At 40.3% G+C, this 26401-nt stretch overlaps 1 protein-coding gene across 10 annotated transcripts in view; it reads right to left on the reverse strand.

Moving 5' to 3' along the window:
* Window positions 1-26401, reverse strand: part of cep170aa (centrosomal protein 170Aa) — a 132621-nt gene that overhangs the window by 38636 nt on the left and 67584 nt on the right. For 9 of the 10 annotated variants that reach the window (XM_080200749.1, XM_080200750.1, XM_080200746.1 and 6 more), the window contains one exon: window positions 23423-23578. The exons of the other annotated variant lie outside the window; for it this stretch is intronic. In XM_080200749.1, coding sequence (XP_080056875.1) covers window positions 23423-23578 — 156 coding nt within the window. The remainder of the gene's footprint in view (window positions 1-23422; window positions 23579-26401) is intronic. 10 annotated transcript variants of the gene reach the window in all.

Consider the following 26401-nt stretch of genomic DNA (forward strand, 5'->3'; position numbering starts at 1 on the left):
ACTAGGGCATGATGGTGCATCAAAAATCTTTTGCTGTGCTTATTGATTACTACAATTGGTTTTGGGATTTCTTATTTGGCTTATTTTTTCAGGTCTCCTGGAGTGACCCGACAATTCAAGTTGACTCTAACAAAATAGACATAATTGAAACCTATGCACTCATTTCAAATTACATTCAGCATGTTTTCATCCTTATACAAAATTTCAAGTACCTATATCTATACTTGTGTTATTGCATTAAAATGATGAAAACTACTAATAGTAAGCTACTCATTAAAAAAAGACTAATTGGACAGAAAAATACATTATTTTAAGCCTCCCTTCACTAATTTATTAGCAATATGGATGCTCCTCGGGATGGCATGGCCTAACGATCTTCAGTTGCTAGCTCAGTGACCCTCCCTCAATCATAAGGTCTGCAGTAGCACATTTCACTAATTCCACACTATCTAGCTTTATTCACAAATCCTCTAATAATTAAACAGCTTATGCCAGACTGATAATCAGAGATCATCCAAGCTTGAGCTGATAATGACAGGTGATACTTGCGCCAAATAAATGACAGATAAAGACTTATCTCCAACAAGAGATGTCCAATTATCTAATCTCAATTTTCAGTAACATCATTATTACCACATCAAGATCATCTACAGGAGAACAGATGAATGGCAGATGGGGAAGTTGGCAGGAGGAATAGATATCAAAATGAGTATTAGTATGTTGATATAAATTATTCAAAAATGAATACACCCATAGTATAATTGTTTCATTCTTGGCTACAGGGAAAAAAAAAATCACTTGTTGAACTCTCTCAACTTAAGTATTAGTCCCAAAATACAATATATTATTGACCAGTTAAAAAGTGGAATGCTATAAAACCAAAGCCTTCTTGATGGAGGCAGTGCAATACATTCATAAGTCCTCTAGGGGCTGCCTTTTTTTTAAAAAGCTAATCATTCATTGTTTGATATCTGCCACACAAACCTAGCTAATGCACTTTAACCAATTCCCCTGGTGTATAACAGAATACTTAACGTATCCATTGCCCACCATTCCATCAATCAGAAAAAAGCTGAAGAATCAAACTTATTGACTTAAATTCAGTATTGCACACTTAAGTTGGCATGCACATTTCAATTACATACCAAAAGTTAGTTCAGTAGAGCAAATGCAGGAGAAGTGCAATTCCGAAGAGTTATTTTTATCTTAAAATATTAACTGTTTTTCTCTCTCCACAGCTGCTTCCAGAGCTGTCAAGTATTTCCAGTTATGGTGTTTTTATTTTAGATTTCTAACATCTTGAGGATTTTATTTGTATTATATAAATGCATGAGAGGTTGCTTTACGTGCAAGGCGGCTTTTGACAAACTAGCTTTTAACAAACAATTAGGAATACAAATGTTGACAGTCAGAATCCTACAGTGCCGAAAGGAGGCCATTCGGCACCAACCACAATCCCACCCAGGCCTTATCCAAATGACCCTATGCATTTACCCTAACTAATCCCCCTGACACAATTTAGTATGGCCAATCCACCTAACCAGCATATCTTTGCACTATGGAAGGAAACCAGAGTGCCCAGAGGAAACCCACACAGACACATGGAGAACGTGCAAACTCCACACCGACAGTGGCCCAAGCCGGGAATTGAATCCGAGTCCCTGGAGCTGAGAGGTAGCAGTGCTAACTATGGTGCCACCATGCTGCCCCAAGTACCAGACAGTAAAAAAGTCTGGTAAAATAATTTGGTCACTGCCTTTGCTCAAAGATAATGTTCTCGGCAATGGGAAATAATTCCACTTGGCTCCAGAGAACAGTCTTCACTGTGCATCATTTGTAGGAATTCCCTTTTCCAATATTCATGCCTAATGAAAATGCAATTTGTAATCTTCAGTAAAGGTCATAACAGTATTAGCAAATGAATAACTTATTAAAAATATATCTTCCAACTGAATGATGCATGGTGGAATGAATTCCTATCAAGCAACAGCCACGTTTAAATTCCTGCAGCACATCTTCACAGTAAATCAACATGATTATGAATCCAGTATCAACTCCAAGAAACAGGGAATACTTCATAAAATTGTAGACATCTATGGGCTTTATTTATTTCAATTATATTGATCAGTAGCAGCTGTGGATATAATTGCTATTGCCCCGTGTTTTGAGTCCATTAGATTTTGTCACAGATGCAAAATAATTCTTATATTTATAACTGAATGAAAGCAACAAAGATCAACCAGAGAATCTGAAACACTGTTGTTTTTTGCCTTCAAAATTCATCTGTAGAATTCACAGAAATCTACAATTATCTACATTCTGACAGTCTGCAAGTTTAGCATCAAAGGCACACACCAGTTAACACAAAGGTCACCATTATGCTCCAAAAACCAGGAAACTATCAAGCTACATCACAGAAGATGTATATAATTCTTCTAGCCACCACACGTTACAATCACAGCACAGCTAGTAGGTTAAATATTTGCAAAGTGCTGGATCAAATCTCTAATTTATATGAACACAAGAGGTAAGGAGCAAAAGGATCATTTATGTTAAAATAGTTAGAAAAGCTGTAAATAAGGAACTATTGGCACCATAAGAAAACAACAAACGAAACATGATCAACAATAGTCAGCAATACCTACCAAGTTACAAGAACCTGATCAAGTTTACTCAGGGCTGAAAATTGGTTGGTAATGTCTGTGCCAGGAAATAGCCAGCCACCCCACTCACATCCTTCAGCAGCATCACCATCACCAAAATTCCATCATCAAAACTGAAGGACCACTGCTGACTAGAAGCTTGAGATATATTAACATGATTACAAAAGCAGGGCTGAGGCTAGGTACTCTACAACCAGCAGCTTATTTTCTGACTTTTCAAAGTCTCTTCGCCATTTATCACGCTCAACTTAAGAAAGTGGTGGAATACTCAATCAACTGGAAGAAGCTCCAAGCCATTTGGGGCCCAGTACTCAATTTGAATGATTTGAACCACGGTGGCACAGTGGTTAGCACTGCTGCCTCACAATGCCAGGGACTTGGGTTTAATTCCAGCCACGGGTGACTGCTTGTGTGGAGTTTGCACGTTCTCCCTACGTCTGCGTGGGTTTTGTCTGGGTGCTCCAGTTTCCTCCCGCAGTCCAAAAGACATGGCATTGGCCATGCTAAATTCTCCCTCTGTGTATCCGAAGAGGCGCTGGAGTGTGGTGACTGGGGGATTTTCACAGTAACTTCATTGTAGCCATTGTAGATTGTCAAGCCTACTTGTGACACTAATAAATAAACTTTAAACTTTGTGTTTGACATTCCTTAGTGCATCTCACGTGCACTGACAACGGCATGCATGACGGAACACACAACTCAAATTTTACTATGCCATCTTTTTCTCTTCCAACATCTGATGGAGGAAATAAGCAACATCATGGCACATTACCTCCAATTCAGATACTATTTTACTTAAATAAGCAAAATCCTGAAACAAAAACAAGGAATACTGGAAATAGATGTCCAGCCATTGGGATCAGCTGCATGCTTGGAGAGGAATCGACTGTTGGTTTGCAGGAAGAGTGAAAAACCCCTGCACCCATGTCGCAATCCTGTGATTACTTCACGGTTATTTTAATATTGCCCAGTTACAGGTGTGACAATACTGTGCCTTTACAAAATGTATTTGAGACATGTATCTTATGCAGGATTATTTTTAACTGTCTCTTCTAACCAATGCCACCAAATCCATAACCAACATCCTGTATTGCTCCTACAGCAGCAATTGTGAAAATGCTTGTTTAAATCTGAACTAACGTTGTTCTGCTGTTTTTAGTGTTCCCCTGGGATTATGCAGACTAGGGCTTGATTAGGATAACTAACAGGGAATAAATGTGACTGGGTAGAGCTAGGCTTACACATAATATTCAAGTCAGTTGCTTCTTAGAAGCTGCAAGGGAAGTAGCCCTTTCCCTCTCTGAAATCTTGAGACTGAGATCTGTAGCATGGGTTTTTCCTCTGGGTGCTCCAGTTTCCTCCCACAGTCCGAAAGATGTACTTGTTAGTTGCATTAGCCATGCTAATTCTCCCTCAGTGCACCCGAAGAGGCGCCAGAGCGTGGCAACTAGAGGATTTTTACAGTAACTTCATTGCAGCACTAACGCAAGCCTACTTGCGACACTAATAAATAAATGAAATTTAAGCATCCTAGTGGATCAATTGAAGCATACATGTGCTCACCCTAATGCCAAAATCAAAAGGTTGGTTTAGCTCAGTTGGCTAGAAAGCTGATTAATGATGCAGAGCGATGTCAACAGCATGTGCTCAATTTCCGTACCAGCTGAGGTTATTCATGAAGACCTGCCTTCTCAATCTTGCCCCTTGCCTGAGGTGAGGTCATCTTCAAGTTAAACCACCACCTCTCACCCTCAAAGGTCATCTGGGACTATGAGTTTACTTACTTATTTTACAGCTGAAACATTTCAGAGATACGAGACTGCACAGTAAAACAGAAAACCTCAAGGAATAAAACATATGGTATATATTCTCTTTCTGAAAGAAATGGATCTATTACTCAATTGAGGAAATCAGTATTCCATTTTTAAAAGTTCTATCCAGTTACCTGTGATGCCCCAAGGACCCAGGTTTGAATCCCAACCTGACAGATGGTAAAATTTGAATAAAAAGAAAAAAATCTGAAATTAAAAGTCTAATGATGACCATGAAACCATTGTTGATTATCGCAAAAGCCCAGTTGGTTTATTAGTGCCCTTGGGGAAGGAAATCTGCTGTCCTCACCTAGTCTGCCCTACATGTGACTTCAGATCCACAGCAATGCAACTAACTTAACTGCCCTGTGAAAAGACCTAGCAAGCCTCAGCTAAAAGGTAATTAAGGATGGACAATAAATACTGGTCCAGCCAGTGACATTCACATCCCATGAATTAGGAAAACAAAAATAGAACATTAATTCACCAATTCTCTACTTTAATAGTTGGTAATTGAAATTGAAAATGTTTCCTTTTGAAATAAACCTATCGAAATGGAGCTTGTGAATCAAGAGAAACACAAATGAGAAATGGTCTGCAGTGCAATCTTCAAATGTACAGGCAATATTTGGCAGGAGTGGAAAAGTATGCAAAGTAAAACTTGAAAAATTTACATTCAAGTTCTCTGCCAAAATATATGTCTGAAATCAGCAATAGCAATTGGACCCTAATCACATACACAATTTCCTCCTGATAATCCTGCAAGATCTGCAAAAAAAATTGTTTATTCAAACCTTCCTAAAGTTCACAGTGCCCTCTGTTGGGAAGTACCATACAATACAAACATGATCAAGAATCTTTGCTAACAAAAGTAGCCTTTACACTGTTATTCCAGAGTGGTATGGTGTAGATTACACTTAGATTAATAAACACTATTAAAAATGATCTAATATTGCTGGAGAGAAAGACCTGAAGAAAGTGTGCTGATTTGACTTTGGACAAGGTATTTACATTAAGAAATTATGGGGAACAATTTTGAGTGCTTCAATAACTTCACTAACAACCAATTGAAGATAGTCAGTCAAGTTTGTAACTAACCAAAAAAGAAAATGCTGGAAAACCTCAGCAGGTCTGGCAGCATCTGTAAGGAGAGAAAAGGCTGACATTTCAAGTCCAGAAGATCCTTTGTCAAAGTTTGTAACTCGGCTCATTTACGCTTGCTAGAAACAACTTATATTGATGTACAGGGACCTGCTGTCTGCAATAAAGTAATTTGTTCAAGCCTTGCATTTTTTGTGAATTATCAGGGAGCTTCAGGAACCTATAGAATCAAAGAATCCCTACAGTGAAAAGGAGGCCATTTGGCCCATCGAATCTGCATTGACCAAAGTTTCTCACCCAGGCGATAATCATGTAACCCTGGACTATTATTTAAGTGGTAAAAAAATTGCAGCATGCTGCTGTGCAAGGGGCCTGGATGTTCTTATGCAGGAATCTCAAGGAGTTGATTTGCAGGTGCAGCAGGTAATTAAGGCAGGAAACGGAATTTTGTTCTTCATTGCTAGAAAACATAGAACATTACTGTGCAGAACAGGCCCTTCGGCCCTTGATGTTGCGCCGTCCAATTAAGAAAAAAGCAATGACCCTCTAACCTAAACCATTTCCTTTCCATCCATAAACCTATCCACGGACCTCTTAAACGCCCCCAAACTTGGCGCATCTACAACTGCAGCAGGTAGGGCATTCCATACCCTTACCACCCTCTGCGTAAAGAACCTACCTCTGACATCCGTCCTATAACTACCACCCCTTAATTTAAAGCTATGTCCCCTCGTGCTAGCTTTCTCCATCCGAGGAAAAAGGCTATCACTGTCCACCCTATCTAAACCTCTAATCATGTACGTTTCCATAAGGTCTCCTCTTAGCTGCCTTCTTTCTAACGAAAACAACCTCAAATCCCTCAGCCTCTCTTCATAGGACCTTCCCTCCATACCAGGCAACATCCTGGTAAACCTCCTCTGCACCCTCTCCAATGCCTCCACATCTTTCCCATAATGTGGGGACCAGAATTGTACACAATACTCCAAGTGCAGCCGCACCAGAGTTTTGTACAGTTGCAACATGACGTTGCGGCTCCGAAATTCAATCCCCCTACCAATAAACGCCAAGACACCGTATGCCTTCCTAACAACCTTATTGACTTGATTTCCAACTTTCAGGGATCTATGCACATATACACCTAGATCCCTCAGTTCGTCAACACTATTCAGAGTCCTACCGTTAGTCCTATACTCTACACATTTGTTATTCCTGCCAAAGTGAAATTACCTCACACTTTTCCGCATTAAACTCCATTTGCCACCTCTCGGCCCAGCTCTGCAACTTGTCCAAGTCTCTCTGTAAACTATGACACCCCTCTTCACTATCTACCACTCCTCCGACTTTGGTGTCATCAGCAAATTTACTAATCCATCCTTCTATACCCTCATCCAGATCATTTATAAAAATTACAAACAGCAGTGGCCCCAAAACAGATCCCTGAGGCACACCACTTGTAACCGAACTCCATGACGAATACTTGCCATCAACCACCACCCTCTGTCTTCTATCAGCTAGCCAATTCCTGATCCAATTAACTAAATCACCCTCAATCCCATACATCTGCATTTTCTGCAGGTGTTCTCCACAACTACATTTACGTCTCCCTGCGTGAATACCGAAGAGGGATGGAGTTTAAAAACAGCAAGGTTGTGTTGCAGTTGTACAGGGTGCTGGTGAGACCACACCTGGAGTATTGTGTACAGTTTTGATATCCTTACTTAAGGATATACTGGCACTGGAGGGGGTGCACAGGAGATTCACTAGGTTGATTCCGGAGTTGAGAGGGTTGGCTTACGAGGAGAGACTGAGTAGACTGGGCCTATATCATTGGAATTCAGAAAAATGAGGGGAGATCTTACAGAAACATGTAAGATTATGAAGGGAATAGATAAGAAGGAAGCAGGGAAGTTGTTTCCACTGGCAGCTGAAACTAGAACTAGGGGGCATGGCCTCAAAATAAGGGGAAGCATATTTAAGACTGAGTTGAGGAAGAACATTTTCACACAAAGGGTTGTGAATCTGTGGAATTCCCTGTCCAGTGAAGCAGTTGAGGCTACCTCATTGAATCTTTTTAAGGGAAGGATACTACATTTTTGAACAGTAAAGGATTTAAGGGTTATGATGAGGGGGCAGGTAAGTGGAGCTGAGTCTGTGAAAAGATCAGCCATGATCTTATTGAATGGCGGAGCAGCCTCGTGGGGCCAGATAGCCTACTCCTGCTCCTAGTTCTTATGTTCTTAACCCCTTATATTTACCCTTGTTAATTCCCCAACAATAAGGGACAATTTAGCACGGCCAATCAACCTAACCAGACATCTTTGAATTGTGGAAGGAAACCAGAGCACCCGGAGGAAACCCACGCTGACACAGGAGAATGTGCAAACTCCACACAGACAGTGACCTGAGGCCAGAACTGAACCCAGGTTCCTGGCCCTGTGAAGCAGCAGTGCTAACCACCATGCTACTGTGCTGCCCGCTATAGTTCTCTGTTACTTTATCCATAACAATGCCTGAGCGAGAGTTGGCTTGCCAACCAATCAGTACCCCTTCCCCTTGTATTATAAATTATGATCTTTTGAAGTTTAGCATTTTTGCGTTTGTCCTGATGAGTGCAAAATGAAAAGCTTTGGCAATACGTTTCTCTTCTCAACAATGTTCAAATTAATCTACTACTAGGCAACTTACTTACCATCTAATTGTTCATGTCAGCTGCTAAAGACCTCGTGAACAAACAGTATACAATGTTAAAATGTTAAACTACATAAACTCTTCTCACAAGTTATAATGTTATATGTTAGTATTTGTAGTTCTTCCATTCTTAGATACCAAAGCGTAGGAGATTAATATGGCAATTGAAATCAAATTAGGGTTGAACAACATACAAATGGATTATGCAGAATGACACTTCAAACATAATTTGAATGGAATCACAATCATTTTTTGTTGTTTTAGAATACAAATACATTCTTCAAACCTGATGTACTTACCATAATTGACCATTTTTGTAACATAGTAAAACACTGAGGCAGGCCATGCAGACCAACAAGTCAAAGCTGGCACTGAAGTCTCTTCCCATTGTTTCTCATTTAACGCAACATAGATTTCTATTCCATTCTTCTTCATATGCTTATGTAGCTTCCCCTTAAATGTACATATACTATTTGCTTCAACTGTTTTTTATTTTATTTTTCCCCACAAGATGTGGGTGTATTTGCACTATATGCTTTGCAATGGTTCAAGGAAGCGGCTCACCACCACCTTCGCAAGAGCAATTTGGGATGGGCAATAAAAGCAGACCTAGCATCTCATGAAATAAATACATATCCCCATGATAGCAAGTCCCACATTCTCACTACCCTCTGGTACAGAAGTTTCTTATGAATGTATTGACAGGGAGTGCTAAACATTAAAATTATTCTAAAAAGCTTTAATGTTTTGAGGTTTTATTTAATTGATACATAATAATGAACCTATTTTTTCTTTTGATACTTAAAATGCACAAATGAAAGTCAACAGAAGGTGTTTGTTAATTCCAAAAAAGAGCATCTGCACAACATGCACGAATAAAGAACTGTGCCACAGCATCACATTTTCTATTTTTATATGTTAAGTAAAAAGTCAACGTGGTCAGATGGCATCTGTGGAGTGAGGAAGCTAGGATTAACATTTCTGGCTGATGTCCTTTTATCAGAGCCCACTACTTTAAATACTTATAAGTATGAATTTAGAAAGGGGGAATTGCAAAATAAATATTAGCAGCCTTTGCAAGGAGCTAACATGCGCAAAATTAAGCAAGCTCTGGGAAATGATCAAGTAAGCACGTAAGAGAAGTTTGAATAAAAAGACTTGTGTGTCCACATGGAATACTTGCAATTGGAAAAATTAACCGCAGGCAGCAAAAACACAACTGGGTAAGGGCTGCTATTCAATTCATACGGTACATTGATTGTAGTTTATAACTATGTTGTACCATTCATGAACAGTATTTCATAGATAAGATTTTTAATTAATGCAGGCTACATTATCAACACATATCATCATTGAATAAAAATCATCAAAAGAAATTTCTGCAAGTTGCAAAGAGAACTTGCTAGGAAATGTTTCTCACTAAGCCATTTTTATGGATTCTACTTGCTCTGCACGACATGATAAAGTTAAAATGCTCTACAATGATTGAAGTCAAAGAAGTGTGATATTACTTAAGTCAAAGCATGCATAACATACTTCTGCCTTTGATAAAAATAATTTTATTTCCGGGTATAAATAGTGCAAATTTGAAAGGACGTCATGAACAAAAAGAGGTTCATAATAGCTCTATTCTTTTTGGAAGTTATGGTTCAAAATTTGGCATTAGTCATCAAGCCAGCAGCTAACAGGGGTCACAGTAAAACTTGAATTGAATTGATTTACTATTGTCACATGCATTGGGATACAGTGAAAAGTATTGTTTCTTGCAAGCCATACAGACAAAACATGCCATAGAGTACATAGAGCAAAAGGCAAGGATAAGGTACAGACTATAGTGTTGCAGTTACTGATAGGGTGAGGAGTAAGATCAGTTTAATGTGTGATAGGACTGTTCAAAAATTGGACGGCAGCAGAGAAACATGGTGGGCAGGTAGCACAGTGGTTAGCACTGCTGTCTCAGTGCCAGGGATCTGGGTTTGATTCCCGGCTTGGGTCGCTGTGTGGAGTTTGCACGTTCTCCCCGTGTCTGCATGGGTTTCCTCCGGATGTTCCGGTTTCCTCCCACAGTCTGAAAGACATGCTGGTTAAGTGTACTGACCCGAACAGGCACCGGAATGTGGTGATTAAAGGAATTTCACAGTAACTTCACTGCAGTGTTAATGTAAACCTCACTTGTGACTAATAAATAAACTTTAAAAAACTTTAAGCAAGCTTTCTCGAGTCTGTTGTTACATGATCTCAGACTTTTGTATCTTTTTCCCCGAAAGGTAGTGGTGGAAGAGAGTATGTGTGGGGTCCTTGATTATACTGGCTGCTTTCCTGAGGCAGCAGGAAATGTAGACTGAGACAAAGGATGGGAGTCTAGTTTGCATGATGGACTGGGCTACATTCATAACTCTTTGTAGTTTCTTGCTGTCTCGGTCAGAGCAGGAGCCATGCCAAGCTGTGATGTATCCAGAAAGCATGCATCTGTAAAAAGTAGTGAGAGTCGTAGCAGACATGTTAAATTTCTTTAGTCTCCTAAGGTAGAGGCATTGGTAGGCTTTCTTAACTATAGCGTCAGCATGGAGGGGCCAGGACCAATTGTTGGTGATCTGAAAATCTAGAAACTTGACGCTCTTAACCATCTCCATTTCATCACCTTTGATGTAGACAGGGGCATGTCCTCCACTACGCTTGCTGAAGTTGATGACTATCTCCTTCGTTTTACTGACATTGAGGGAGAGATCAGTGTCACAGCACCATTTCACTAGATTCTTTACCTCCTTCCTGTACTACTTCTCATCAATGCTAGCAATCCGACCCACTCAGAGGTGCCATGAGCAAATTTGAAAATGGAGTGGAGCAGTATTTGGCCACGCAGTCATAGGTGTTATAATATAGTAAAGGGTTGACTAACAATGCAACTAAAATAAAGAACATGAGATTCCTGAGTATTTAAATGATAGTTGCCCCAAAGCTCAGTTGATTGAGAAAGTACTTCAACCACACAGATAAGGTCCTGGGTTCCAACTCTTGAGATCCTCTTTAGTCTCAACCTGGATGGTGCAAGGAACTTCAAAGTCAAACCTTCCTATGATTGGCCAAGCAAGGGAAGAAAAAAAAGCCATGGTTCTTGCCTCTGATTGCTGAAGATTCTTGTTTGTGGGGTTTTGGATAGAATTGGCTTAATTGTGACAATTAAGCTTGTAAAACCTGCTGACACTGGATATTTTAAATCACGTGCAGAAACTTAAAAATATTCAACAGCTTCAGGGAATGAGAAGTTTAGAAAGTTGGCAAAAATAAGGACTGAGGGACTAAAGTAGAATCCACAAGACTACTCCTAATTGTACAACATGTAACACATTGGGCTAGTGAGCCCGAGTTAATTTGCAAGCTTTGGAATTCTAATCGAGTAAATTAGAAACTGCCTCCATGACTGGAGAGATCAGTAACCAGGATAGGGTTATGGCAGCAAATTCAATAACACCTTTTGGAACAATAGAAGGGCAAAAAGAATGGGTGAATATCTTCCAGGGAGAGAGAGAGATTGAGAAAGACAGATAGAGGCAGCTAATGAAACTAATACAGTCTGAAACTCGCTGATAAATACACAGTTTGAAAAACATGTAACAGACAAGTACAACAACTTTGTAAAGCAATCATGAGATAACCACTGTATCATGGGATGTATTTACTAAGAGAGATAGAAAAGTTGAGACAAAATAATGGGAGATTCAACAGCAAGTATTTGTAAACATAAAAGGGAGTTCAAGTGATGGGGTTCTTCCTAGGTGCCAGAGTTAAGACGACCTAACAGAGCAGGTCCAAAAGCTCTTGGGGAATTAGCTGGAAGATGTCATTTCAAAATGAATGACTTGTGGAGAACAGGTTTTAATCTCAGAGAAGTGATTTCCTGAAGTAGGGAGGTATATTAAGGAGTTATTATGGGAACTACCAGATTAGAAAGATAAATACAAGTATGGCTTGCAGCATGGGTAGGAAACATTTGGATTTTCGGAGCATTGATCTCAGTTGTACCATGGGATAGAACTCTGGTGAATAGAGCCTGGACTAAGAGAGGATAAGAGTTGAGGTGATAGCTTAAGAAAAATAAACTGAATATACAATAGAAAAGTTGAAGGAAATTAAATATTACATGACTGCAAGGAAAAAAGTGAGAAAGTATAAAAAGGAAAGATTGCCTGCCAAACCAGGGGTACAGACACTAAATTGCAAGTACGTTAATGCACAGGATACAATGAACAAAACTGAACATTTGGAATGTGATTAATGAAAATGGAAAAAAGACAAACAGCAATAATAAATATGGCTGCAATTAGCCCAGGGTTAAAATTAAATGCAATTGTGTATAGCACTTTCAAAAAGGGTAGGGAAGTATCCAAAAGGATAACTTTGATATGCCTGCAGAACTTTGCACAAGAAACAGGTTTTGCACACGTGACAGCATTTTGTCAACTTCTGAACATGCATTAGAGACAAGATTTTCATACAGTATATCATCACTATTTCCACTGCTGACCTAACATCGCTCGAGATGCATAACTCTTTATTCCACTGTCAGTGCTGTTTACGAAGAGAATGTCATTATTTCAGCCGAGTTAATTAATTTTCCCCCCATAAAACAAGCTGACAGCTTATTTAAAATGTGCTCATTAACTTATAATTATTGATTGTCATATTTAATAATTGGATGCGACAAGTAATTTAAATGGATAAAATTTATGAAATGAGACCCAAAACCTCAAATAAATGGTAAGGAGCATTATACAACCACCTCATCCTACAGTCCAACTTTTACAGAGAAACTAAGAAAATTGTGGCCAATTAAGAATACTTTTATATCAATGTACTGAAATTCTTCAGCACAGAATGGGCAGCTTATTTTTCCATTGGCAGAGACAATGAACTACATGGCCTCTCTCTGTGCCATAACTTTTCTATAGTTCTAGCTCATCATTCAACACATCATGTCAATTCAAAGACTTTGAAAGAATGAGCAATTTAGTCTGATTTCCTTGCTCTTTCTTCATAGTCCTGCTGTTGTTCTTAGTAAGTCCTTTGGCCTTGGTCAACAAATTGAAAATTATCCAGTGGGAATCCACATCTTTTATGTAAGCATCTTCTTTGAGGTTGCATTAAGTTTTTCGAAAAATTAGCACAGCAATCTCAAGAGTGACAACATTAATTGTCAGAATAGCCTCTAGCCACCCTCCAAGTGGGCACCAGCAGCTACCCATCACAGCTGATTCAATTTGAACACTGAACCAACTGTTAAGCCAAGAATTAGACAACCGGCATGAATGATATCAGAGGGCACATCTCTAAGAGTGTTTGGAGAATCAGAGAACACACCTCCTGAGAGTGCTGGAGAACTATTCATGGTGGTATTCGTGAAATTTTCCAAAACAAAAATAGCAATTCCATCTCTGCCAGCAAATAAATACGTTTATTTTAAGTTCATGGAGAGTAATGTCAGCCAACTACAAGCATTCAAACTGCATTTCCACACTGTGAGCAATGTCACATGATGAAATCTTCAGAAATGCATCCAATTAGAATTAGCAATCCTGCTTAGAGGCCAATGCTCCAACACCAAGCCAAGGCTGATACAAGGATGAAAGCAAATTACTGTGGATACTGGAATTGGAAACCAAAAGAGAAAACGCTGGTAAGTCTCAGCAGGTCTGGCAGCATCTGTGAGGAGAGAAAAGAGCTGACGTTGAGTCCAGATGACCCTTTGTCAAAGCCGAAAGTTGATACCAAGCTCTCAGTGGAAATAAAAGATCTCATGGCACTACTTCAAAAATGGGAGATACCCTGGCTTCCCAGTCAATATCTATCCCTTAATCAACATTACTGAAAGCGATGTATCTGACCATTAACACATTGTTGTTTGTAGTTTGCCACGTGCAAAATATTGCCACACTTGTGTTACAAAAGTGATTACATTTCAAAAATAATGTACTTTGGGATGCTCTGGGGTCAAGAAAGGAATTATGTAAACACAATTTTGAAGGCAAAAAATTATAATTGTAACAAGTCCATTAACTCAGAATTAAATCCTTTAAATGACCTATGTAAATTTGGCTTGTTCATGATATGGTTGGTAACTTAGTTAGTTACCCAAGTGCTTATGCTCCACTCAAACATCCTCCCATCTTTTCTCCTCAACCTATCAGAACCATCTATTTCCTTCCCCCTCAAATGCTTGTCTAGTTTCCCCTCAAAAGTATCTAGCCTATTTGCTTCAATTTTGCTCTTGTACCAGAGATTGACATCTTCTTGCAATGATTGGAATACTCATGACTGCCTGTCATGAATGTGCAGTTACATTATTATAGATTTCTAAGGGAACCATTTGAAAAGCACATGCTTGCTTTAAAAAAAAACTTTAAAAATCTTTGTTCACAAGAGATGCATGGCAGACAACTAGGCACCTATGTTCGTTATAAACCATTATCAAACTTTTCATCTCAGTGTTCTACAACTGAAAAACTGATCCTTCCACTTGCTAAGCTTTTTTCAGAAGAAAGACAATTACATGATAAGGGCCTCAATGAAAAGTTAGTGTTTCAGGTGACAGAAAGACTGAATGACCAATACTCAATATGGAAGCATGATTCATCAGTTTGGGTGCAGCAATCTTTGAGTTTCATAAGGCTGAAAGCTGCCCAAGGGGAAAATCAGCTTGATGAGAAGCACTTTGTTTCAAGGTCCTCAACGTGGAGACACCAAGGAAGGTTCCCAGAAACAGCTAACAGACTGCCATACAAATCACGCCACTAACATCTAGTGCTGTTGAAGTGAAAACAGGAATCTTCACTCACTCCCAAGACCTGTTCTACTTTGAGTCTACTGGCAAAAGAAAGCTCCAATTCATCTATTGCTGCTAAACCAAATCTCAAGTTCCGACCTTCATTTTGGAAAGAAGGAATTCAAGCAACAAGCCTGCAATATCCAGGATTGATTTGCGATCTCATCTTTAAGTTTTTTTTTCTCTTTATTGGCATCTTAAACTTTATATCTGCATTTCAGTTAATAACTACCACTTCTACGTAAGGAGCTTGCAGCTGTAGCTTTTGTAATAAAGTAAACCTTTCTCTGATTTAATACTAAAGCTTGTTAACTGGGTTATTTTTTAATTGAACTAATACACACTTTAAGGAAATGCCTTTTACATAGTTGTGAGACTACCCAAGTCACCAACCAATAATCTCGAACCCAATAAGCAAAAGGCACTCCTGTATACAACTGAGGTAACAGGTATTATATTGAATAGATTTGAGTTAGTTTTGTTTTTAGTATAAATCATAGGACCCCACAGTGCAGCAAGAGAGCCCTTCGGCCCATCGAGTCTGCACCGAACACAATCCCACCCAGGCCCTACCCCCATATCCCTACATATTATACCCACTAATCCCTCTAACCTATGCATCCCTAGACACTAAGGGGCAATTTCTTAGCATGGCCCATCAACCTAACCCGCACATCTGTGGACTGTGGGAGGAAACCGGAGCACCCAGAGGAAACCCACGCAGACACAAGGAGAATGTGCAAACTCCACACAGACAGTGACCCGAGCCAGGAATCGAATCCAGGACCCTGGAGCTGTGAAACAGCAGTGCTAACCACTGTGCTACCATGCCGCCCAAAGCTCTGGTCAGACCCCATTTGGAGTATTGTGAGCAGTTTGGGCCCCATATCCAAGGATGGATGTGCTGGCCTTGGAAAGGGGCCAGAAGAGGTTCACAAGAATGATTCCTAGAATGAAGAGCTTGTTGTATGAGGAACAGTTAAGGACTCTAGGTCTGTACTTGGAGTTTAAAAGAATGAGTGGGGATCTTATTGAAACTTACAGGATACTGCGAGGCTGGATAGAGTGGACATGGAGAGAATGCTTCCACAAGATGGAAAAACTAGAACCAAGAGGCATAGCCTCAGGCTAAAAGGGTGATCCTTTAAAACAGAGATGAGGAGGATTTTCTTCAGCCAGAGTGCTGAATCTGTGACACACTGCCGCAGAAGGTTGTGGAGACCAGATCATTGAATGTCTTCAAGACAGAGATAGATAAGATTCTTGATTAATAAGGGGATCAGGGGTTATGGGAAAAGGCAGGAGAATGGGGATGAAAAAAAATTAGTCACAATTGAATGTTGCAGCAGACTCGATGGGCCGAGTGACCTACTTCTGTTCTTATGTGTTATGGTTTTTCATGATCATATGAGCAAATTATTTCATGAGTGCGCTTTTGCCACCTTGCTGCGCCTGAACACTGCAGTGAAAATAGCTTGCAATGCTAAAAATACAGTTGGCTTTGTGCCAACTTGATGCTATGTTCCCAGCCCCCCAACAATTGAATTAACTGTTCCAAGCTTAGAGGATGCAAAGCCAATTAGCATATTTATAGTATTTAAATGTGCATAGCCCATTTTGAACCCAATGTACAGAATCTTTTAGCCTTTGGGCACAGTGCCAAAGTGGCAAGAATTAGTACAGGTCTCCACGAGCGCAGATCTGGCTCGATGCTCACACTTAGAAGGGGGGCTTGGAGACCACTGAAGCCGCCCAGTGGCCGGAGGTATGGCTCAGCAGTGGCCATCAGGCTGCTGCCAGCTGGGCACTGCCAGTCTGACAGGAGCAGTGCCAATGGGTGGCCATGATGGGAGAGGGAGGGGTCATGTAGGGCTGGATTATGTTGGGATTCATAATAGTGGTGGTGGGGGGGTGAGCCGGCTCACTCAGGTCTTTAGTTCCAATTCACTTCCAACTTCCAAAACTACAACGTTGCAAAACTTCCAACTCGAGAAAAGTGACGCGAGCATTGAAAACTTGCAATGTGGAGCGCCTGAAAGAACAGCATGGCTCACCATTACGACACTTCGAATTTTTTTTCTATTTGATTTATTATTGTCACATGTATTGGTAAATAATGAAAAGTATTTCTTGCACGGTACAGAGGCAAAGCATACCATTCATAGAGAAGGAAACAAGAATGCCGAATGTGTGGCATGAGTCATTTTGATTTGATTTATTATTGTCACATGTATTAGCATACAATACAAAGTATTGCTTCTCACATGCTATACAGACAAAACATACCATTCAGAGAGAAGGAAACAAGAGTGCAAAATGTAGTGTTACTGTTATAGCTAGGGTGTAGAGTAAGATCAACTTAATGCAGGGTAGGTCCGTTCAAAAGTCTGATGACAGCAGGAAGAAGCCGTTCTTGTGTCGACTGGTACATGACCTCAGACGTTTGTGTCTTTTTCCCAATGGAAGAAAGTGGGAGAGAGGATGTCTGGGATGCACGGGTTCCTTGAATATGCTAACTGCTTTTCCAAGGCAGCGCAAAGTGTTGACAGATAGGAAGTTGGTTTGTGATGGACTAGGCTACATTCACAACCCTTTGCAGTGTCTTGTGGTCTTGGTCAGAACAGGAGCCATACCAAGCTGTGATACATCCAAAAATGATGCTTTCTATGGTGTATCTGTAAAAGTTGGTTAGAGTCATAGTGAACATGACAAATTTCCTTAGTTTCCTGAGAAAGCAGCAGCATGGGTGGACTTTCTTAAGTATAGCACGGCACAGAGGGACCAGGGTAGGTTGTTGGTGAACTGAACACCTAGAAACTTGAAGCTCTCGACAATTTCCACTTCACCCCCCTTGATGTAGACAGGGGCATGTCCTCCACTGCATTTCCTGAAGTCGATAACCATCTCCTTCGTTTTACTCTCTCAGAAACATAGAAGAGCAGAAAGAGGCCATTTGGTCTTTGAATCCTGCTCCGCCATTCATCACAATCATGGCTGATCTTCCAACTCAATTGCCAACTCCTGCTTTTTCCCCCATAACCTTTAATCCCATTCACCCTAAGTGCTATATTCAACCGCCTCTTGAATACATTCAATGTTTTGGCATCAACTACTTCCTGTGGTAGTCACTTCCACAGGTTCAACACTCTTTGGGTGAAGAAATATCTCCTCACCTACATCCTAAATGGTCTACCCCAAATCCTCAACCTGGGAACCCCCGGTTCCGGACTCCCTCACCATCAGGAATATCTTCCCTGCATCTATCCCATCCAGTCCTGTTAGAATTTTACATCTGAGATCGCCCCCCACCCTCCCCCCTCTTCGTCTGAACTCCAGCAAAAATAATCCTAATGTTGTCAATCTCTCCTCATACATCAGTCCCGTCATTCCCAAAATCAGCCTGGTAAACTTTTGCTGCACTCCCTTGAGAGCAAGAAGATCCTTCCTCAGAAAAGGAGACCAGAACTGCACACAATATTCCAGGTGTGGCCTCACCAAGGCCCATATAATTGCAACACATGCCTGCTCCTGTGCTCAAAACCTCTCGCAACGAAGGCCAACATGCCATTTTCCCTCTCGTGCACAAGGACATCCAGATCTGACTGCACACTCCCCTCCCAATTTACAGCCATTCAGATAGTAATCTACCTTCTTGTTTTTGCTTCCAAAGTGAATAACCTCAGATTTATCTAAATTATACTGCATCTGCTATTGATTTGCTCATCCACCCAACCTGTCCAGATCATTCTGAAGGATCTCTGCATCCTCTTCACAGTTCACCCTCCCACACAACTTGGTATCATCTGCAAACTGAAATGTTACATTTTGTTTCCTTATCCAAATCATTAACATATATTGCAAATAGCTGGGGTCCCAGCATCAGTCCCTGTGGTAGCCGACTAGTTATTACCTGCCAATTTGAAAAGCACCTATTAGTGCCTACTCTGTTTCCTTTCTGCCAACCAGCGACATTGAGCAAAGAGATTATTGTTATTGCATCAATTCAGAACATTCTCGCTCTCTTTCTTGAGCTCCATCTCATCATTGTTTCAGATCCAACCCCCTATGGTGGTGTCAACAGCAAACTTGAAAATCGAGTTGGAGGGAAATTTGGCCACAGTCATAGGTGTACAAGGAGTATAACAAAGGGCTGAGGACACAGCCTTGCGAGCACTGGTGTTCAGGATAACCGTGAAGTGTCATTGCTGCCTATCCTTACTGATTGTGGTCTTTTCTACCCCATGTTACACTATCTGTGCAAAGAATAGTTTTGTTTAAAACAAGCACTCTGATTTTAAGGGAGAGCCCAGATCTTCTTTTGCTTTCATCTGGCCAGTCCATATTTGGTGCTTCCTTGTCAAATTTTCTTCCTTTCCCTCTTGCAGAATGTCAGGATATGGTTCCACTACACCAGTTGCCCTCTGGCCCACAGCTCAATTGCCCTCAAAAGTGACTGCTGACAAACAGCCTGACTGTGGAAAGCACCAAAAATTTGCATTTTTATAGCATCTTTAATAAAATAAAATTCCCAAAATGTTTCACAGGAGCATTACCAAACAAAATTTGACAGTTGCATAAAATATTAGGACAAATGACCAAAACATTGATCAAAGAGAGGTTTTACGGAATCTTCTATAGGAGGAAAGAGAGATTGGGAGGTGGGATCAAACTTCGCAGCTTAGGATCCTTGTATCTGAAGGCATGACAGTCAATCATGAAGTGATTAAAATCAGACATGAGCAACTGGCCAGGATTGGAGGAGCACAGAGATCTCAGAGGACTGTCAGGCTCAAGGAGATTAAGAAAGGAGGGCAAGACCACAGAGGGAATGAAAGTTATTACTGGGGCAGTTAGTCAATGTAGGTTAGCATGTCTGGGTATTAGGGAAGTTATATGATGCAAGTTAGGATACAGGCAGCAGCAGGCTGAGTCCTGAAGGGCATAGCTGTCAGACTGAAGCTTGGTAGGTGCTGAGAACACGTAGGAGGGAAATATCAACTTAACTCCATCCTCACAGAACCATTTGTCATAGATGCACCTTCCCAAGACATGAATGGTAGAAGCAATGACCGCACAGTCCTTGTGTGAAATCCTGCCTTCATAGGAGGACACCCTCCATCATACATGTGGCATTAGCACCGATCTAAACAGGATAGATTCAGAACAGATCTAGCAGTTCAAAGCTGGGCATCCTGAGGCATAATGGGCCACCATTAGAACTATATTCAAACTCAATTTGCAATCTTATGGCCCTGCATATTGCTCATTCTACCATTATCATAGAGACAAGGTTCAACATTGGCTCAATAAGGATTGTCAGTAGACAATTTTAAACAACTATCCACAGGAGGAAGCTCCACGAATATCCCCATCCTCAATGGTGGGGGAGCCAAGAATAGCAGTGCAAAAGACCAGACCGAAGCATTCGTAATTGTCTTCAGTCATAAGTGCCAAGTGGATATGCCATTTAGCCTTCTCCTGAGATCTTCAGCATTATAGATGTTATGTTTTCTTCCAATGCGATTAACTCTCATGATATCAGATGCTGAAAACACTGGGTACAGCAAAGGCTACAGGCACTTTTTACATCACATTGATTTACTGAAATAGTAGCTGCATTCCTAGCCAAATTCTTCCTATAAAGCTACAACACTGGTATCTACCCGACAATGCAAAACATTCCCCAGGTATAGTTTGGTCACTGCAGTATTAATTTAATTGCTGTCTCAGAAGTTTACTCTCAATCATCAGTAAAATAATAGAACGTGTTGTTGAGTGCTATCAAGTGGCACTTGCCTGTTCACCATGTTCAGTTTGGGTTCCACCAGGGCTATTAGGTTCAAAAGACCATTATATTCTTGGCCCAAACAATACTAGATGAGGTGAGTGACTCCCCTTGACATGAAGGCAGCACTTGACAGAACGTGGCATCAAGGAGCACTAGCAAAACTCAACTGGTTGGGGTCATACCTACCAAAAAGATCATGGAATCATAGAATCAAAGGATGGCTACACTACAGGTGGTGGTAATTTGGTCCATCATGTCTGTGCTCACCATCTGAAGGAGCAATTCACCTTGTGGCACTAGCACCCACCCACTCCATCTTCTTGTTCTCCCAATATTTGCGCTGCAAATATTTCTATTTCAGATATAGATCCAATTTTCTTTTGAAAGCCTCAACTGATCTCCACACTCAGGCAGTGCACTCCAAATCCTAGCCAGTCATTTTTCATGTCACAATTGTTTGTTTTGCAAAATACCTTAATCATGCCTCTGGTTCTCAACTCTTCTACTAATGGGGACAGATTCCTCCCCTCTTACTTCAACAAAAACCCTAATTTCTTCTCAAACTTCTCTTCTCCAAAACAACCCCAATTTCTTCAATCTTTCTACATGACTGTGATCCCCTAGAACCATTCCCTGAATTTTTTCTGCATTCACTCATGCCTTCCCATCCTTCCTAAAGCTGTGGTGCCCAGAACTGCTGCAATACCCAATGTGAGGCTGAATCAGTGTTTTACGATCGTCGTTGTTGCAGGTCAATTACCTCAGCCCCAAGACATTCCAGCCGCAGTTCCTTAGGGTAGTTTCTTATGTCCAATCATCTTCACCAATGATCTTCCCTCCGATGTAAAGTTCAGAAGTGGAGATGACACTCATTCAGAACTAGATACTAAAGCAGTCAGTGCCTGCATGCAGAATGGCAGAGGCAACATCCAGGCTCAGGCTGATAAGTGACAAGTAACATTTGTGCCATACAAGTGCAAGGCAATGACCATCTCCAATAACAGAGAAGCTAACTATCATCTCCAAATGTTGGCATTACCAATGCTGAACCTGCTGCCACCATCTGTGTTTTTTGATCCTGGGAAACCTTGTAAGTACTGAGGTTACAAAAGCAGGTTAGAAGCTGGGAATTCAGTGGTAGGTTCCTCACTTCACATCTCCCTGAAATCTGTCCAAGTAAAAGACAATTCAAGAGCATAATGGAGAACACTTACAACCTGAAACATTCATTTTGCTTCTCTTTCCACAGATGCAACTTGACCTGATTATTTCCAACATTTTCTGTTTTTATCTCCATTTGTCGGGGGGTGAGACAACACAAGAAGCTCAAAACCATCCGGATAAAGTTGCCCACTCGATCAATATCCCATCCATCTTAAACATTCATCTCCTCCACCAAAGGTGCACAATGGGAGCAGTATGTACTATTTAATCGAAGCACTGCAGAAACTTGCAAAGGCTCCTTCAACAGCAGCCACCAGACCAACAATCTCTACAACTTAGATGGACAAAGGCAGCAGACACATGGGAATGCCTCAAAAGACACACACCATTCTGACTTGGTATCATTTCATCATTGAACAACAGTGAAGCAATCAAAATCCTGGAATGCCCTCCCCAACAGCATTGTAAGTGTACCAACACTAAGTAGACTGCAACAGTTGAAGGCTGCAGCTCACTCTGTCTTCTCAGGAGCAACTTCGGATGGTAATAAATGCTAGCCTTGTCAGTGACACTCAAATTACACGAATAAATAAGAAAAAGAAAAATCACAGATTTGGATTAATTCAATTTATGGACAGTGAACATGGGAAGCCAGGCAGAAAATCATTGGAATAGTTAACTCGAGACATAACAATGGCAATGTAAGATGTGTTCTGGCAACAGATGAGCTAAGGCAAGGACAGAGTTTGGTGATTTTACATAGATGGGAAGAGGTCAGTTTGGTGTTTAACCAGATGAGTGGTTGGAAGCTCATCTCAGCGTTAAATATGAAGCAAGTTTGCGAATAGTTTAGCTCAGGTTCAGGCAATTGCCAGGGAGAAGGATGGAGTAGTGATTAGGGAATGGAGTTGTAGGCAGGCATTGAAGAGGAAATTGCTGCTCATGTAATACTGCATTCTGGACAAGCAGCTTGAGAGACAGAGGTGGTGGTGAGGCAGAGCTTGGTAATATGGGTGCGTCTAATCCGATCCTCATTGACTATGCATGCACACCTCAAGCAGGTCAGTGAACAACAAGCAGGAGCAAATGAATCTTCTCCTCATACAATTGGTCTTGATATCAAGAACATGGCCTAATATTACTAATATCAGCAAACTTAGCACATTGGGAACAAATCCTCAGATCAGCCTGGACTATACGGTTTAGCTGCTTACTGAATAAAGGGCTCAGCATTCAGCAACACTGCAAGACTTGCTTTTATTTGGCATAAAATGTACTTATGGGCAGAGTCTTATATTTTACTAATCTCCTGATGTTTGAAATATTTGGGATAAATGAAATCATGCAAATGCTAGAAATGTTGTCAATGTTTCTTCAGATGACTCACCTCGGAGTCATTCAAAAGTTCTTTACTAAGTTCTCCTTTTCTTGCATCAGTTGCTTGGTCAGTAGAATTTGGTTGCCACTTGGTCTTTTGTTCAGCAATGACTGGCCTTGTTATACCACAGCCAGAGTAATTGGGGGAATCTACTACTCCAAATACCTATTGTAAGAATAAGTAAAATTTATTAGAAGCAGAAACTGCACAAACAAAATTGATCAAAATATGAGGGCTGAGAAGTTGTTCCTTGTCCCAAGTAGTTTATAATACAAAATAAACAAAATTAGCACAGTACCATCTGCTACTAAAATTAGACCAATGGAAAATTAAATAGGATACAGTTAGTGTTTGAGTGCATTTTCATATACAGGTGATTCAATTGAATAAAAAGGAATACTGAATTGAAAAATAGAAATAATGGAATATTTCATGGAAATGAAAAGCTTCATCATTTTAAATTTAGAGTATCCAACAACATTCAAATGACTTATTTTTTCACTACCATAATTTCCAACTAATGACAGGATTCTATTTAATTGATATTTTGGAAAACTGAAGTGTTCCTTTCCATCAGGAAGTCAAATCCTCCACTCTCAAATCTGGATAAGTGAGGATCAATCTGATAGGTGCAGTTGCTAACATGACTCATTATCAGTTATTGAGGCAAAGAACAGAAAATAACCAAACTGTCACAGATCTGTCTGATTATAACAGTTTTGGTAGGATTATCAACTTCACAATTGTGCAAAAACAGAGTCTTGTAGTGAGGAGATCTTTCATCATATATTGTGGCACCACAACTGTGCTAAATCAGATTGGAAAGGTCTAGGTCTAGAAAACCAAAAGCTGGACATTTGTACATGGCCAAAAACACCTCAGCCTGCAATCTAACGGGCTAACATATTCCTCTTTCACCCATTAACATAAGCCAGGAGATTAACTCTGGTTTAATGCAGAGTGTACAATGATGTGCCAGGAAAGTACTATGCACATTAGACTGAGACACTAACATAATGAATAAGTTATAGTGTTATTGGCATGCTAAACACCAAAAGAAGATATATAAGCAACTAAAACCAACTAGAGAACCAAAGTTTGCCATATCCTGTCAACAGTGGTGGACAATCCAACAAAGTCAAGTTTTCAGCCAAAAGTATCAAGGGGATAGTTCTACCTGGCCTCTCCCAAATGCCCATCGTTATTGATATACACATCTGATCCATTTAATTAATTTCACATGACTTTCAGAAGCTACATACCACATTGGCTCTGTCAAAGGCTTTAGGTACTGGTAAAACTTCAACTGGAGACCTGTACGCAGAACTATCAAGCCTCAGGTTAAATTGTTTTAGCACAGATAGAAAACTAGCATTTACCTGACAATATATTCTTCCTATTCACAAATGATAGGCCAAAATACCATCTTATCAATTCCTTACTATACATTAGTAAAGCAATGGAAGAATCATCAGTAGTGTAATCAAGTGATACCTACTAATAACCTGCTTGCTGACACTCAGTTCAAGCTCTATCGTAACTAAAATCCAGGAGGTAGATTGAGTCACTGTCTTGATCCAGGGATGAGCATAACAGTTGAATGCTATAGAAAAGTGTGACAGTCATTGCCCAGGATATCAAGGCAGCATTTGACCTATTATGATACCATGGAATTCTAGAAAGATGGAATTCGATGCAGGCAAAGAGAGGGCAGGTGGCAGTATAGGCCAATTAGATATTTCAGTATCAACTACCACACCTGACACCCCAGCTGTCAAGGCTAATCATCATAGTCCCAGGATATCATTACAGGATTTCCTCAAGACTACATCATAATCCCAACCATCATTAGCAGATTAATCATTAGTTGATGGTTAGTGTTTAACTGTACTTACACCTCAAACACAACAAGACATCCAGGTTTGAGCAGACAGACTGCAAGTAATTTTTGTAGCAAGTATAATGTCATCAGAGATATAACCACACCCCTGTTCTTCAACAGGACCTGCATCATGGACCCCTCTACCATCAACATCCTGGGGTTCACCACTGACTAGGCAAACCATAACATAGCTATAGTAGAGGCATGGAACCCCACATGGATTACTTTCTCATCCTTTAAGGACTTCATCCTCCACAAAGCTTAGCTATGCACATGTCAGCCATGAATATAGCCTGCTGTAAATGCCATGTTGTGAAGATTTATCAGCACACCATCAATGAATTCAAAAAAGTTCTGGAAAGTTCTTTTAAAAAAAACAATTTGTTTATAACTAGACAGTTGAATAAAAAAGGAAAACAATGTTTGCGTAATGTTGTTTCAAGCAATTTTAAGACAACATTGACTCCCTGGATGCAGGCAGAGAAACCCATGTGGACCCTAAAGGTGATGGTTAGCAGCATGTTCTCCCTCCAGGAATCCCTTTGAAGTGGCTCCACACAAATATTTCCCCTCAATTTTTATTTTCTTGCTTCAATGCTTTATCTTACAAAGTATTACAGCATAGAAACAGGTCATTTGAACCAACATACTAACAGCAATGATTACACAACACATGAGCTTTCCCTTATCCTTCTTCATCCACCCTAATCAGTGCATCCTTCTGTCACTTTCTCCCTCTCATGCTTACCTAGGCTTGTCTTAAACGTATCGATGCTATCCCCTCAACTGCTTTGAGGTAACAAGTCCCACGTTCTAATTGTTCTCTGTGTAAGGAAGTTTCTCCTGAATTCTCGAATGGATTTATTTGTGACTACCTTATCTTGGCTGTTCTGGTTATCAGGAAGCGAAAATTCTTTGATAAACTTAAGACTTGTATTGGGTCACTCTTCAGTCTTTTTTTCAAGAAAAAAAACAGCTTCAGACTATTTAATCTGTCCTGGCAGATATTACCACTCAGACACTAGAGGTGGTGCAAAAAAGCTCTACACTACAGATACTAGATAAGAACATAAGAAATAGGAGCAGGAGTAGGCCATCCAGCCCTT

This window comes from Carcharhinus amblyrhynchos, chromosome 12, assembly GCF_965287045.1.
Source record: "Carcharhinus amblyrhynchos chromosome 12, sCarAmb.v2.hapA, whole genome shotgun sequence".
Taxonomy (NCBI): Eukaryota; Metazoa; Chordata; class Chondrichthyes; order Carcharhiniformes; family Carcharhinidae; genus Carcharhinus; species Carcharhinus amblyrhynchos.